Source organism: Cataglyphis hispanica, chromosome 1 (assembly GCF_021464435.1).
Source record: "Cataglyphis hispanica isolate Lineage 1 chromosome 1, ULB_Chis1_1.0, whole genome shotgun sequence".
Classification (NCBI taxonomy): domain Eukaryota; kingdom Metazoa; phylum Arthropoda; class Insecta; order Hymenoptera; family Formicidae; genus Cataglyphis; species Cataglyphis hispanica.
The window spans coordinates 97,136-113,776 of NC_065954.1; the positions used below are offsets into that span (position 1 = coordinate 97,136).

At 34.6% G+C, this 16,641-nt stretch overlaps 1 protein-coding gene across 1 annotated transcript; it reads right to left on the bottom strand.

Moving 5' to 3' along the window:
- Positions 1–899: 899 nt before the first annotated feature.
- On the bottom strand, positions 900–2,001 carry LOC126852566 (uncharacterized). The gene is made up of 2 exons (XM_050597501.1): positions 1,593–2,001; positions 900–1,417 (listed from the first exon to the last, which is right to left on the bottom strand). Exons 1-2 carry the CDS (start codon positions 1,999–2,001, stop codon positions 900–902), a joined length of 927 nt encoding a protein of 308 aa, XP_050453458.1.
- Between the last annotated feature and the right edge of the window lie 14,640 nt (positions 2,002–16,641).

Sequence of the window (16,641 nt, forward strand, 5' to 3'; positions counted from 1 at the left end):
GATCTCTTATATCTATTTCTATTGTACGAAAGCACGTTTGACGCAGAGCTATGTATTGCACGGGTGAGAAATGCTTTATCTGCGTGGATGCAAACGCGTAATCGTTTCGAGCATCGTGCGTGACTATTCGCAGAAGAGGAGATTGTACATCGCCCGTAATGTAAGGTTCACAAATATCGCAATAGACAAAGAGTTTGTCGGGAGTAGCGCGCAACAAACTAGCCGGTTCGTCAGCTATTATCATGCGACTGTGTGGGAGTACAAAAAATATCAAATTATAAACTTCATCGTAAACCCATTCGGGTAAAACGTCAGATAGAACAGAACTACTTTCTAGTTTAATGAGTTCATTCGTATTTTTGTGTACATCGATGCCGATTTCATTGTAAAACCATGTTGGAAATGTTAGCGGAATAGGATCGCTATCAAGCTGAATCAGATCTCTATGCTTAACACGCGTGTCAAAACCGAGTATTAGTTGAAGTTTGTCGGAGAAATTTGCATAATGAGTTATAGCGCATTTCTCTTCTTCACAGGAAAGTTTCATAACAATTTTACCACCAATGACAGTCTCAAATCGTCAAACGATATGCGAAGCCACGGATTCGGCTGTATAATTCACAGCCTCTATAATATCTCGCACGGTCGAGTAAATACCCGAAGGTACTTGCGCTTTCATAGCGTTAATTGTCTTATCGCGCTCTGTAATATCGATGAATCTCATTAATCCTTCTCCGGCTCGTATATGTAAAAAACTACACGGAAATTGAATCTCCGTGAGCGCTACTTCCCACCGTCCGTGCAAATCTACACGCTGAGGTAATTCGGTGGTGAAACAGGTGGTTTTATTTTCCGGAAAGTAGCGCATTCTGCTATTGCTCGGAAGAACCATATAAAATTCATCCTCCCTCATTTTTATCCAAAATCTTTAAGCTCTCAGCGGGTATCCAAGAATCGAATTTTGAAGGATATCCTTGCCAGCTAACTAATAATTGTTTTTTATTTCCACGACCCTTGCTTTTTATCACACGCTCGACGATAAATTCTTCTCCCTGCAAGTCTTTAATAACCGGCGCTAATTCTTGTTCGTAAAAAAACCCGTCTATAACTTCACCCGCTAAATCGCTTAGTTCGTATACGCGCGGTTTTCTCCATTCGAGAACACGGTGAATTCGAAATATTTCTTCGCTCCACTTTGCCTCGTATCCTTTCTCAAAGGCTGCTTTTGCTCTACTGACCCGTACAAAATCACGCGCGCTATATTTAGCCTTTTGTCTACAACCGCGATTCTTTTTCTGCTCGATGTCATTCCAACGACGAATCATATTTTCACGCGCTACACGTGCATTTTCTCGCGTAACGACTGCAGGCTGCATTTTGATGGTGGACGAGTGTGATTGTAAGCGCGAACGATATCCTGCAAAACATTTATGTAACGCCTCGTATTTTTATGTGTAAAATAACGCCACATCCGTTCCTTGAGCGTTCTATAAAATCGTTCCATTATAGCTGCTTTGATATCGGGATTACGCGAAAACGAATATCTTTTTCTTTTAAGAAATTTTGTACATGACGAGCGATAAATTCTTTACCTTTGTCGGTTTGCAGGTATACGGGTAAACGGTCATTGTTTCTCGAGAATATGCGTTGAAAGGCTTTTACTACACAGCTACCTGTCTTATCACGTAAAGGTTCTACCCAAACAAATTTACTAAGGGCGTCGATAACCGTCAATAAATATGAATAGCCGTCATTGTAGCTTTTAAGATTACGTAGATCGATCAAATCAGCCTCCCATAAGTCATCGATGTTTGTCACATTATAATGTAAACGCGGAAATTTTCGGCGCACTGGACGATGCAGCGTGTACGCATCTTGCAATTTAAGCCAGTCGATGACTTCGTTACGCGTGAAATTCGGTTTAGCAGCTCGCGACAAATTGGCCGTCGCTGAATATCCAGCATAATGCGAGGGATCGTAATAGAATTTTTCGAGTTCCATCATTCGCGTTTGCTCCAGTCGAGTAAATCTTTTCTCTTCTTTGTCGGCGACAGCTCTACGTAATCTGTTAATGTTTTGTCACCGTCGTCCTCGTCGGCCGATATAAACGTAGTATCACCTTCGATTTCGCTAGATTCACCTTACGCCTACACGACTTTGAGCGCGCGGATGAAGTTTTCGGAGTGGAAGTTCCACGCGGTAACGTGCTTTTAATACGAGATCGTGCGGCTGTATGTAATAAATCGCGATTTCCAATGAGATTGGAAGATGTGCCTATGTCATGTAATAAACGAGCAAACTGAATTCTTCCGGTTGCTTTTACTGTTTTCCTTTCGCGTATCGCATCATTTATAAGTTCGGTGATATTCGAATCCATTATGACGATACCATCTATAGTTACAAGTCCTCGCCTATCCCAGCTAACCTTTGATGGAGGAATATCGATCAAATATTTTAATAGGGCGCGCACTTTATCGCGATAAGTTTTCGGTACGCTGCTGATTATTTCTTTAATCATTTCAGCCAATTGTACGCGTTTTTTCCGAAACTACTGCTATTACTACTACTATCGCCGCTATCATCATGCCCGCTATTGATTAAATTTGACGTTTCCATAAGATCATTATCGGTGTCATCTAAATTCGTTTCTTTGTTCTGCTCGTCGTTATCGTCCTCTTCGTTAGCCTGTGTATTATCGCGTAAACGTTTTTTTGCCTCGCGAACAAAGTGAAGATAACGTTGAAGTACTTCTTTATACAATTTCCATTTTTTGTCCTCATCTATAGGAGTTGCGAGATTCAAAATACGCCACATCTCAGCGTCAAGTCGCGACAAAGGTGTTCCCGGTGTCCGTACCGTATTATTATTAACATTTTCCGTATTTGATATTTCCATATTTTTCTTCATCGGATTGTCAGTTGGTATAACGGATGACACTTCCGGTTGCATACGCTGCATTCTCTCGAGATTTTCCGTAGAAATCAAAACCATTTTTTAGCTCTCTCCATTATTCAAAGTTCTATTGATAATATGTATCTTTTTTATTTTTTCCCGGAAAAGACGCGATATAGACAGGAATTTTTCTCTTTAGTCACCGATAATCCTCGATAATACAGCTGTAAGTATAGGGCCGATAAGATATGGTAAAAACCCACCTCGTTGTATCAACAATTTTCTTTTAGCCTTCCAATTACCCTCTTTTGCCGCTACACGTCGTAAAATCGTTTTATGTTTGCCTAAATGCTTCTTATCGCTACAACGAAGCGGCACGTTGCCTTTGAGTGTATTGAAAATGCATTCTTGAATACACTTTACGAGATTAATATCGGCCGTACGTAAGAATGCTGTTCTTTGATTTTTTTTCAAATGACACAAAGTTTTCAAAAGACATAAGTTTCTCTCACCGATAGAGCGTCTAGCATTCTTTATTGCTTTATCCGATGTCGAAGACGTCGAATTTTTATTACTCGCTTCTTTTTTCACCATTCACTCACGCTGCAATTACACGACTGACAAGCTGCGAACGCGAATATTGTCCTTTATACACACCCTCCACTTCTATTATTCGATCTACGCGGAATGTAAGCGTAATGCAGAGTATCGTTGGGAAAGATACACGTGCGAAAACGATATTCGTCTGGAGTCGATTGTTTCAAATCGAGCAATAAATACCCGTGAGGTCTCGATGTAGCGTCGTAGTACGCTTCTTCCATAAATTTTGGATCATCGGGATATACTTGACGCGTTAGATGACGAATTTGTGCGCGATCGCGTGGATTTTTAAAAACTACTATGTAATTCGCGTTCAGAGATATGTCGCGTTGTCCGCGTCCTTGATGAAAGAGATTTTGCGAGATGAGTATAACACTGAGATTCTTATGATGACTTCCTTTGGTAAATAGATCTACGATAGCGTCGCACGACGATGATTCTCTCATAAGATCGTCAATTATTATTAATTTTGGCGAGAGCGGATCGTTGGAATAATCTTCCGGACGCGGTAATCCTTCGCGAAATTCAATTATATTTTTCTTCGATTTTATCAAAACATTATTAACGTAATCCGTCTTTCGTGCTCTTTCCTCCTCCTCCTCCTCCTCCTCTTCTTTTGACGCACTTGCGGCGTACTGTAAACGCTAATACGCGTCTTGCCATTCTGCGTAATAAAATAAAATTCTCTCGAATCTAACATCGGACATGACGGATAAATATTGAAGAAACGTTTTTACGAAAATTGTTTTTCCACATTGCGTAGGACCGCAGACGATCGACGTCCACGGATGTTTCCACCGTACGTCCATTTTGCGAAATGAACGATTTGGCATTTGCGCGCGCTTTCATAAATATAAAAAAGTAGCCGATGATACTTAATGTTACGTAAAAAATATGTACATTCAAATATTGCTTTAATATTGCTCGTGTATGCGAGGAATAATAAGCTTATCCGCGCTCCGGGGGCCCCACCGCGGCGGCCGCATGCTCGCGCTAGCGTTTCCGGTCGGCGAACGAGCGAAAAGTACCGCGGCCAATTAGCTGATAAGCAGCCGCGGAATCGACGCGAGTAAGCGTATTCGCGGAGAGCTCGCGTCGAGAGCGAGCGTTTTTTGAGCACCGCTGCTTACGAGCTTTTACGCGGTGCTCTATGCATGCTTATGCTAAAAATAAGATGTTCGTCTAACGCGCGGCTATCGTGCAATATTACTATGCGATAAAAATTTTTATGTTAATAGTAAAGAAGCGAGGAAGAGGGGAGGGGTGATTGATAGGAAAGAAGTGGGATAAAAGAAAATATATTTAAGTTTTTTAAGGTTAAAACATTCTATTTATTGAAAATAAAATTTTTCTTTTTTATAAAACTAACAATTGCGCTTTAGTAAAATTATACGTACAATTTCATTAAAACCTAGCGAAAGCAATTCTTCGAATACAATATTAAAATATACGTCTAAAAATGGTAAATTATTTATTTGTGTTCGTACATCGCGCTCGATTTCTTCAAAATTACCTCTAACTGTAAGTTTTATAATTTCACAATCTATGTAAGACGAGGGAAGTTTTAATTCTATTTCGTTAATCAGGTATTTGGAGCACGCGTTGACGGTGTCGGTAATGGGAATTAACCGTGCCAAATGAGCGTCCACACATCTTGCGATATCTTCCAGGCCGACAAAAGTAGTTTTCTGCATCACAATGGCGACGCTGTACGTTTTTTGCTTCTTCAACGGGGGCTGCTCCTCCGTCTCGTTATTATTCGCCGGTTGTCCCGCATTTTCCTTATAACTCACTATCACTGCCCTTGTTCCGTAAGCGGTTGTGAAGCCGATGGAAATATTGTTGATAATAATCGGACTTGGTTTGGATTTTTGATTCTCGCACAAATACTGCTTCATCTGCTCCATGCTGATTTGAAATTGCTGCCAGGTGTCGATGTCGAGACATATTCCATCTGCATAATTACCTGTTAATTTTACAATCGGTACAAAGCAATTTTCGCTCGTCGCCTGCAATCACACGTAAATCTTCTTAGTATACGATGCATTAAGCCCGTACGTCGTCGATAATAAGAAATATCGCTGATCGTTTCTTTTATCGAAGACGGTCTTGAGGCCCGATTTGTTAATATCACAAACGTGAGTAAATTTAACAAAATCGGTTAGATTTTTCCGTTCACTGGATACTTTTTTCGTGGCGGCCATTTTTATCACTTTTTACCGAGAACTAGTTAAACACTGGTCACAACAACGACGAATACTTGTACCGAAGCCGAAATGAAGATTTCGAACAAACTCAAATGAATAAAGTTCCGCGTTTTCTCGCCTTACTTATATACTGAAATATAAGGAAAAGAGGGGGAAAAATATGCAGCTAAATAATTGAAAAAACAACGAATTCCCATATTTTCCATCCATTAAGAGTTAGCATCTTTTTGTAAATGTTATAAATATTATATTTAAATGTAAGAAAATTGTACAAAACATTTCTGTAGCGTAAATAAAAATGTTAAATTTAATGTAAATGTTAAAATATTAATTTTAAATATTACCTGAAAACGTTCAATTTTTTCCTTTTCTCTCCTTCCTTCTTTCCTTCCTAGACTCTGCGGCGCCATAGCTCTTTCAATCTCCGATAGCGTATCGCCTCCGATGACGACATCGCGTCTACCTGCGTTGCATGACTCGACCGGCGCGGACAATCATGTCCGATCATGAACGCTTCGTATTTCGTTTGTATACCTTGATATCAGATAATTCCGCACTAGACGATTTTTCTTTTTTCAGCAAGAAGGAGAGACGCAGGCGACGCGCTCGCTGCAGTTCGAAGTTTTTCCGTAAGGACGCTCGAAGGCGAGAGATGCCGTATGTCATGCGATATTTTTCGATTTTCCACAGGGCTGGGGAGAAGGAGGAGGAGGAGGAGGAGAGGAATGCAATGGGACATCTCTGCTGTCTTCGGAAGTCGATATTTTACCGGCTGCTGACACCTCGGACATCTTGTCGACTTTCTCTCTCTCTCACTCTATTTTCTCTCTCGTTTTTCCAGCTCGTCGGAACCAATCAAACAGCCGGCCACTATAGGACAAACCAATCGGAGCGCTCGGTCCTCGGGCCGGAGAGACCTACTCTTCGCTTAAATGCCACATCTAACTCTCACTCTTGTAAGATTTCAGTTAGCCCACCGCACTAGGACCCCGACCAGAAAAGCAGAGGACCCAGGTTCCAGCCCGAGTATTTCCAGCCCAGGAAAAAATAAAAAATAAAAAAAACTGCCTCGTGCACGTCCACGACTCCCCCCACTCTTAAAAAAATTTTAAAATTAAAAAATCGCCTCGTGGACGTCTACGAGTCCCCACTCTTTTTTTCTCAGGTACCTACCCAGGGGGACAGGGGGGATGGGATCACAGCGGGGGGCTGGCGCCAAGGGGGAAAAGGGGGGACATTCCTGTCTCACCATAGTGACACCTATACTACTTTTACATAATATGAAATATTGTACAACACGAATTAATTGTATATGTTTATGACCCGAGCACGCCAAATTTTTATATTTTGCTTTGTAAGTTTGTTTTATACGCGCGCCCCGACTTAGAGTTTACGAAAAATTTTCTTTCAAATTATACATCCTGTAATATATACTTTGTAACTCAAAAGAATTCTAATTGCACTTAACATTAACAATATGATTTGATATTATAGTATAATTTTAAACTCTAAAGTAATGTAATTTGTGATGTGCTATTCAAAATTGAACTTATTTCATCATTCTGTTAATAAAAATTAAATGTGTTTTAATTTTAAGGAGAAAATCTGTCTAAAATACTTCTATAAAAATTGATTTTATGATATCTACTATTTCAAATTACAAATCTTTATAAACTGAATTACTTGTAAACACTTGGCTAGTTAATTATTGATTTTATTTAGTTTTTTTATTTTTAGAGAAAAATTTTTTTATTAGTTATTTTTCAGAGATAAGTATCTTTTCAACTTCTTGTTGTGTTCAAGAAATATTTTTTATACTTGGCTTACTTTTTTTTACCTTTGTGAGGTTTTTTTATTGTGATATACATTCTTATATATTCTTATTATATAGGGTGTCCTAGACCACCCGTACACCCCTTTTCTTTCAAAAACTAAGCATTTTAGAGAAAAACGTTTTGAACAAAAATTGGTTTTGAGGATAACATAAGATGATGTCATTGGTTTTACCTTGTATCGCATCGTTAAGGTCAAGTCAAAGATATCTTTAATTTCTTATATGGGAACCCCCATTTTTTTTATTGCATATTCTTGTAACTTATTTCGAGGGCGTTTCAAAACACTATAATAAAGTATTTTTTCATTAAAAATTTTTTGAGTTATTTTGTATCTTATTCTGACATATTATAAAATATAAAATATCTCGAAAATTATTTAGTGTAAAAAACAGTAAATTCAAATAATTTCTCTCATTTTTTGGCTAATCAATCGAGGAGATTTTATAACATTTGGAGAATTTACCATCACATGAATGACATAACCTCAGTATCTCATAGCGAAGAAATATATATTTAACATGTGATAATCATTTTTCGATAAAATATTTGCGATCTATCTTTCAATACTGAACCATCGGATATTTTAATAAAAAATTTTTTTCACGTTGAAGAATACCCAAAAAGGGTCAAAACGTACGTTACTAAACGAAAATTGTCATGAATTCAATATAATTATTTACAATAATGTATGCGCTTTAATTCCCGCGCTGACTCTTGAAGCTATTTAATTATATTAATGATTATTATATCAATTATTTATTAATATATTATTATATTTATTACAATTTTATTTTTTATCTGCTTATGCAATCTACAATAGAATTATTCAATTCTGTCATTTCATCGAAATATCTCTTCAGTTACGCATGATTAAAATGACGTTTCCACTTTACCCACGTGCTATTAGTATAAAGACAAAATAATGAATTTGTAATTCGTAATTTATAAATATTGTATGACAACAATTAATTATATTTTTTCCAAAAGAAAAGAAGAGTGACATACTTATTTAAATCAAAAGACACGGTAGAGTCTTGCGTTAAGTATAGCGAGGCATACCGTGTATCTATACGCGAGTCGATCAGTTGCAAGTACCGCATAATTACGCATAATTCTCAATAACGGCTGGACCGATCGAATTTTTAATAGGCTTAATGAATAGCTAGATCTTAATTATAGGAAAATATCTTTATTTTTGTTCTACATGATCTACGATCAGAGATATTACGATGGAAAGTTCAAAATATGAAAATTTTGTTTAAGAAACAGCGTCATCATCAACGATATATACAGGGTGACCCCGAACGTTCCAGCCAGACTTAGAGATCTTATAAGAAATTTAATTCTGAACAAAAAATTTCCTACAAACATGGGTCGAAAAATGCTTTCTTAAGAAGTTATCGCTCAAAAACCTCTGAAATCATGATTATTTAACACATTTTTTCAAATATCATGGAAAATGTATGTCTTTAAACAAAAAGTACCGAAACAAAAGTTGTAGGAAATTAAATTATTTTTCAAATGAGATTAAATTAATTGTACGTTCCATAGATTTTGATATAACCAATTTCAAACGTACAAAAAGTGCTTTTGTTACTTTATTGTTAGATGCGCATACGTAATACGGTACGTTAATTACAATTTTGAGAACAGTTAATTTTTTCACATCTTTATTCATTTTCTACTATTATGTGCTATTTTAGTTTAAAAAAATTTATTTTATTTTCATAAAAAAAAAGATTTTTATTTTTTATTTTTATCGTTTTTTCAAGAAATTTATTAAGTTTTATTTTCTTTTTATTTCATTTTCTTTTCACCTTTTGCTCTTCCTTTTAAGTTTTATTTTCTTTTTATTTCATTTTGTTTTTATCTTTTGCTTTTCTTTTATCAGAGATTTTTGATAACTTCTTAAAGAAGCATTTTTCGATTCATATAAGAAATTTTTTGTTCAGAATTAAATTTCCTATAAGATCTCAAAATCTGGCTGGAACGTTCGGGACCACCTTGTATAATATAATATAAAATAAAATCAAGTCCTTTTACTACTTTCGACGAAAGATTGCGCTAGTATTGTTCTGAGTTATATTAGCAACGCAATTCTTCTTAGCATATCTACAGTTAGCGATTGATTGATTTAAAAATTACCGTGGTAACCACATCTTAACTAAAGGCCTACATTTGTGCAAGTCTGAATTGAATTTGGCCATAGTGCGTGTTTCTTTTTATTGGTCGAAACAAAGTTTAGAAAAAACATGGCAGAACCAATAGAAATTGTTAGGGAAAACATAATAATTTAAAAAGAAGTAAAATAAGAAAATTACAAACAATTTATATTTATTTAAATAAGAAAATTACGAACAGCTTGTACTTTTTTATAAATTTATATATTTATTTAAATAAGAAAATAACGAATAACTTGTACTTTTTTATAAATTTTTAAATTAAAGAATAAAAAAAAATTATCTTAAATAACAATAATATAACTATATTTAATATAATATTCTAAGATAATAATATACGATATTATAAAAAATATAAACTGTATAATAAAAATTAAAACTTTTTAATTTTTTAATATTGTTTAATTATAGAATGACTGTTTTGCTATTGTATATTGGTTTGGTTATTCGGCTTTTGGTACAGGCAATTTTTATTCTATATGAAATAAATTGTCTTAACTTTCAAACCTGATTGGTGACAATTGTTAATAAGAAATATTTTTTTATACAACACAATTATAATTACTTTGCATTACACTCGTTCATGTATACACTGCTGTCATGTTTTTCCAAAATTAATTAAGTGACCAGATTCTATCATTAAGGATTTTAGTATACGATATGAACGAGTGTAGTGCAATGTAGTTATAATTGCATTGTATAAAAATGTTTCTTATGCAAGTCTTATTAACAATTGTTGTCAATCAACATTGAAAATTATTAGATGATTTATTTCACATAGAATAAAATGTACCAAAAGCCAACTAATCAAATTAATATAAAATAGCAAAACAATGCAATGGCCATGCAATGTAAATTAAATTAAATAATCTTAAAAAGTTAAAAGTTATAATATTGTTATTAATATTGTTATTATTAAGAACATTATTCTTAGAACATTATATTAAATATAGTTATATTATTATTATATTTAAGTTAATTTTTTTATTCTTTAATTTAAAAATTTTTTAAAAAGTATGAGCTGTCCGTAATTTTTTTATTTAATTAATATGTTATATAATTAATAATAGTAAAACTACATAAATAACAAGGATTAATCATCAAAAATTTAGAAGTATAGATTGTGAATAATGTATATTTCTGATACACTAATTTGTAATAAGTTATCCGTTATTCTTAGATTAAGAGTAGATAAAAAATTTGAAGGATCTAGATATCTATAATAAGCAAGAAGAACTGTTGTATTTTGATGAAAAAAAATGATATCTCTAAAAAAATTACCTTTTTAAAAAAAAGGATAGGTCCTTCAACTTGCTAATGCCTCGCGCTATCCTTCTCATACTCGCGCGCTATCTTTCTCCTACGACCACGCAAACGCTTCGCGCTATTCTTCTCCCACATGTATGAGATCATTATCGTTACTTCTCTCTCGCGTGCATACGCCTCGCGCTATCTCTCTTGCGTCTCGCGGTCTTCCTCTACCCCGCGGACCCCTCGCCAACTGGTCGCGCTGCGGTATCCCTCTCCCCCGCGTACCCTCGCCCTATGATCACGCCGCGGTCTCCCCACATGACATCATACTTCCCGCGCGATTTCCCTTCGCCCCAGCCCCCCTCAGAAGACCAGGAAGACCTTAGAACCGGCCTTATATTACTACTTATATCTAATAACTCAACAACTTTTTTATTGATCGTCAACATCAGCATTTCTCGCAATAAGTATCGCACATTTAGCTTCCTTATCAAACATTTTTCTTCGTATTAAATCACCATATATATCTTCCACGATATCAATACGGAAATAGAACCATAGCGTTTTATAATTGCCAACGTAACGCAATCCAGAATCAGACTTCCTTTGCTACTACCGGACATCCGTAATAAAAAAAAAGTTAGATGGAGCACCGGGATTTGCACCAGGAACAGCAGGCAAAATAGGATCCATAAAGGCTATAATTAGGAATAACAGTGCCCTGTGCATTCTGCAAGAGTGCAACACAAAGATTACACAACCCAACAAAGAACAATCAATAGTCAAATACAACACCGCATGCACTACATAAAAACAATGAATGGAGAGCCAGAGGCATACCGGCCTCACAGACTGGCATCAGACAAATTAAAAATAGCAAAGGCTGAATTTGAACTTTTAAGATAAAATGGGATAATTCGCCCTTTATAAAATCTATGGGCATCACCGTTACATATGGAGCCGAAAGGAAACAGTGCATGGAGATCATGTGGAGACTACAGGAGATTGAATACTCGCACTATACCGAATCGTTACCCAATACCGCACATTGAGGATTTTTCACAAACACTCCACGGGAAGAAAATATTCTCTACACTCGACTTAGTACATACAACCAAATTCTGATACACGAACAAGATATTCCCAAAACATCTATCACGACACATTCGGACTATATGAATTCCTATACATGCCTTTTGGACTACGCAACGCTGCATAAATGTTCCAGAGATTCATAAACGAAGTAATAAACGGACTCGATTACTGCTATATAGACGATATCTTAGTAGCATCCTGCTCAGAATAAGAACACAGGAAGCACTTAAAACAACTATTCCAGCGTCTAAACGCATACGGTATTATAAACCCAATATAATCTAGCGAAATGTGTATTCGAAACAAAAAAATTAAAATTCCTCGGATACCTGATAACAACAGACGGAACGCACTACCAGAGAAAATAGAAGTCATCAAGAATTTTTGCAAACCAACCACTATAAACCAGATGCGACAGTTCCTAAGCACTATAAATTTTTACAGACGTTTCATACTTGGAGTAGCACAGGATCAAGTCATACTAAACAACGTTTTGAAAAGACCGGAAATGAAGAACAATATTCCAATCGAATGGACAACAACATTAGAGGAGACCTTTGAAAAGTACAAAAATAGTCTGACATAAGCAGTACTATTGGCACATCCAGATCCGGAGGCAGAACTGACCATAACAACAGACTCTTCAGACACGGCACTTGGAACGGTGCCGTGTACATATACAACAAAGAGTCGAGCAGGAATGGCAACCCCTAGCATTTATGAGCAAAAAATTAAACTCAGCACAGAAAAAATACAGCCCGTACGACCGTGAACTACTAGCAATATATATAATCATCAGACACTTCCGACACATGCTGGAAGGAAGAGAGTTCGCGATATACACAGATCATAAACCGCGAATCTATGCCTTCGAGCAGGATTTGTTGTGCAGTTCGCTCCGTCAAACACGTCAACTTGATTACATAAGCCAATTTACGATCGATATACAGCATCTGTCAGGGAAGGAGAATGTTATTGTAGCCGACATACTATCCCAGATAGAAAAAATACAAATAACTATAAATTACGAGGACCTTGCAAAATCACAAAAGAAAGATGTAGAATTGCAATCTTCGCTCAACAAAACCGGAAGTTGGAGAAGATTTCAATACTAAGAACACAACTGTACTGTGATGCAAAAATGCCGATAGCGCGCCCATTCCGATTTGCGTTGAACCTTGCTTTGCGTAGCAATTGTGAGTAAAGTGATTCAGAAGTGTATTAGCAGTAACATAAAAACAACTCTAAAAATAACTCTAAAACAAAAGAAATTCTTAGCGAAAATATATATATGTATATATCCTCAAACTACTGTGTATTTTACTTTTCTGGTTTTCCATATCTCTTTTATAGCATGAACAATCCGTGTTAAATGCCGAGTGAATTCAAGTTCTTAATTTTAAAGACTTTAATTTTTTCCTCGCAATTTACATATTTTTTTATTTCATTTCTACACCTTTTAGTATCATGCTTTCCCGTACATATACCGCAAATTTTTTCTTTGATACAATCTTTCGCAAAGTAACCGCAACATTTATAACATCTTAAAATTTCTATATAATCCTATATTTTACATATTTTTTCTCCTACTTACAGTTTTTCTTCTTCCAGCATATGTTGCCTCTCATCATTTACCTCAGCTATAATCGTCGTTCGTTGAGATCCTTCCTTTCTTGACTTGCAAAATTTTTTCACGCTATTTTTTCTTAACCCATTTTGTTCTTCAATTTCTTTCAAAATTCTTGTTCATTTTCGTTATTTTTTTTATCAATTAAATATCTTAATTTTTAATTTTCTCTTCCTTGGAGCTTGAATTACGTATTTTTTACTCAGATCTTTCATATTTTTTTTTTTAATTTATCTACTTGAATTTTATTTTTGCATCGTATTGCAATTGCTTCTCTTACTACTGTTCTCATTTTTGTTACCCAATTTAAAGACATCAATTTTATTTTTAATAATTTTCTTTTTTGGTAACATCACTAGAGCCAGCATTTTCATCCTCAGGATTTATAATTACTGTTTACCGTTCCTTTGATACAGCCTCACTGTAAATCTTTCTTTTCCCTGGATCCGGTTAAATACTACTTTGTCGTTGATAAAACATCAAATATTCTTTGTATTTCATTTCTTACTACTTTACTTATAAGTAATTCGAGCTCGATTTTCTTTCAGGTTTGTATTTCATATCTTACTTTAATCACTTTTTCATTAATAGCTTTGATTATGACATTTTTAATTAGGTTGTTTTTCTTTTATATCATCGTTTATTTCTCTTATCAACTGATATATGGCATCAATTTTATCATCTATATTACTTTCTGATGATTAGTCGCTTTCAGTATTTGATTGTAATTCTCTAGCACTATCTCTATCTATTCTTACTGTATATACTTTCGATTTCCCTTTATGGTCAAAGAACTACCTCATTCATTATATACTTAAATTATACATTTTATTATCTTGTGACAGCAAGGATGAAAGAGCTTTACACATCTCTACTTTTTCGTCTTAATCTCTTTTTTGCCTACATTGCCTATTATATATTTGGTACTTTTATACATCAATCATGCTCATTGATATTTGATAAGAATGAACACTATTTTACTGGCACTCATTAGTTAAGATCACGCCACTTAGTTCCTTCAAATACGGTGACTCACATGGATCGCCCACACAATGGCGCCCATCAGCACTTCAATTCACTTAGATCTTTCGTATCAATTTATAATTGAAAATACTGCTAGTCACAGTAGATAATACTCTCCCTAATTCTCCCTTGACCAACGCACACATGAATTTTATTTAAAGATTAAGTTCTTTCTGTTAAATTTTCACTTTTCTGTGGAACACAGTTTGACAAAATTTCTCCATCCAGAGAGAGAGAGAGAGAGAGAGAGAGAGAGAGAGAGAGAGAGAGAGAGAGAGAGAGAGAGAGAGAGAGAGAGAGAGAGAGAGAGAGAGAGAGAGAGAGTGAGAGAGGGAGAGAGAGAGAGAGAGAGGGAGAAAGAGAGAGAGAGAGAAATGATAGAGAAGTCTGAAAATCGTCGCCGCCATTTTTCTAGATTGTATATTAGCGTCGCGTACATCCATTTTACAGCGCCGGGAACTATATGGCCACATCCACTTTCCGGAGCCATGATAAAACAGCCGATTGGTTCATGCTCATGCAACATCTACATTTCAATACTGTCGATTTTGGTTCATGTCCATTTTTCGATATTGTCGATACTTGTAGAGCACTGATCGCTAGACAAAGAGAGATGATTGCGTCGTTGTCGTTTCTCTTTCATCGTGTATAGTGTGAAAGCACAAACACTGATATGTTGAGCACATGGATGCGATTGTTGGAAGATAATGTCAGACAAAGGAAGACAATTGTCTACTGTCTTTGTTCTTCTAGCGTATTGTTTTACGACCGAGATATGGCTTGAAAATGTTTTCTGTAACAAGATTAAGGGGCACCCATTTTTTGAGATTTTATACTTGCGTATATACACATATGCATATATATGTTTAAATTATAGTTAAAATTATATATGCAATTAAATATTATATATTAAATATAATTGATAATAATACAAAGATATTAATAAGTAACAGGATGAACAAAAAAATATATGTAAGGTACGGGTGCCTGTTATTTAGATTTGATGATTTGTTACTTTATTACTATCGATACTTCGTGTATTATCAGCGGGATAGAGAAATAACATTGTTTTGTTTGTTTTAATGAAATAATTTTATATAATATATTTTAGAATGATATTTTGGCGATAAAGTAGAAAAAAAAATTAATTATTTAATGAACTGAATTATATTTGATATAAAACGATTTATTCTGTTTTACTCTTATGCCTCAATCTTGCACACACACATTGTATGATTACATTCAATGTAAAAATCTATTTTAGATTTCCAAACTTAATTTTAATAGGTTATTAATATTATTATATATAAAAAAAGAAGACTACTTGTTTTGCATATACTAATTGCATAACATTTATATTAAGCAACTATTGATGCCAAATTTCAATAATATAATATATTTTTGTTTTTACATGAAATCACTACTTCCCAACTTTTTTTATTATATGTATTTTAACTGTGGGAAAGGATTTATTAATCTGTGTAATCTACAAAAAGATTTTCTTCTTTGACTAATATTCGTATTTTATTGACCTTTAGTCCATTTCTGAGGTTTGCATGGCATTAATTTTATATTTTTTAATTTTTTTTTGTAGAGAATTGTTATTTTGATTAGAGCAATTCTTAGAAAAAAACTTATATTTTGATTGGAATCCAAAATAAAACATATTTTCTGAAATCTTTTACGCTTTTAAAGCAAATCTCTGATATTGTTATAAAGTGTATACATATATAAAAAGAAATATAGTTTTGGATAATAATATAACAATATATTTAAACAACATAAATCGGCTGAGCAAAAAACATACATAAATTTAAATCTTTGTAACAATTTTATCAAATAGTGTTATTGTAGTATTTCAATGTAACTGTTAAAAAAATTTAAGCATTTTTATAAAAATATCACTTTTTAGATAAATTTACTGTACTTAA

Coding starts and splice junctions, on each gene's coding strand:
- LOC126852566 (XM_050597501.1), bottom strand. CDS start 2,001: ATGGAACTCGAAAAATTCTATTACGATCCCTCGCATTATGCTGGATAT. Junction 1,418..1,592: donor ATACCTGCAAACCGACAAAG/GTAAAGAATTTA, acceptor AATGTTTTGCAG/GATATCGTTCGCGCTTACAA.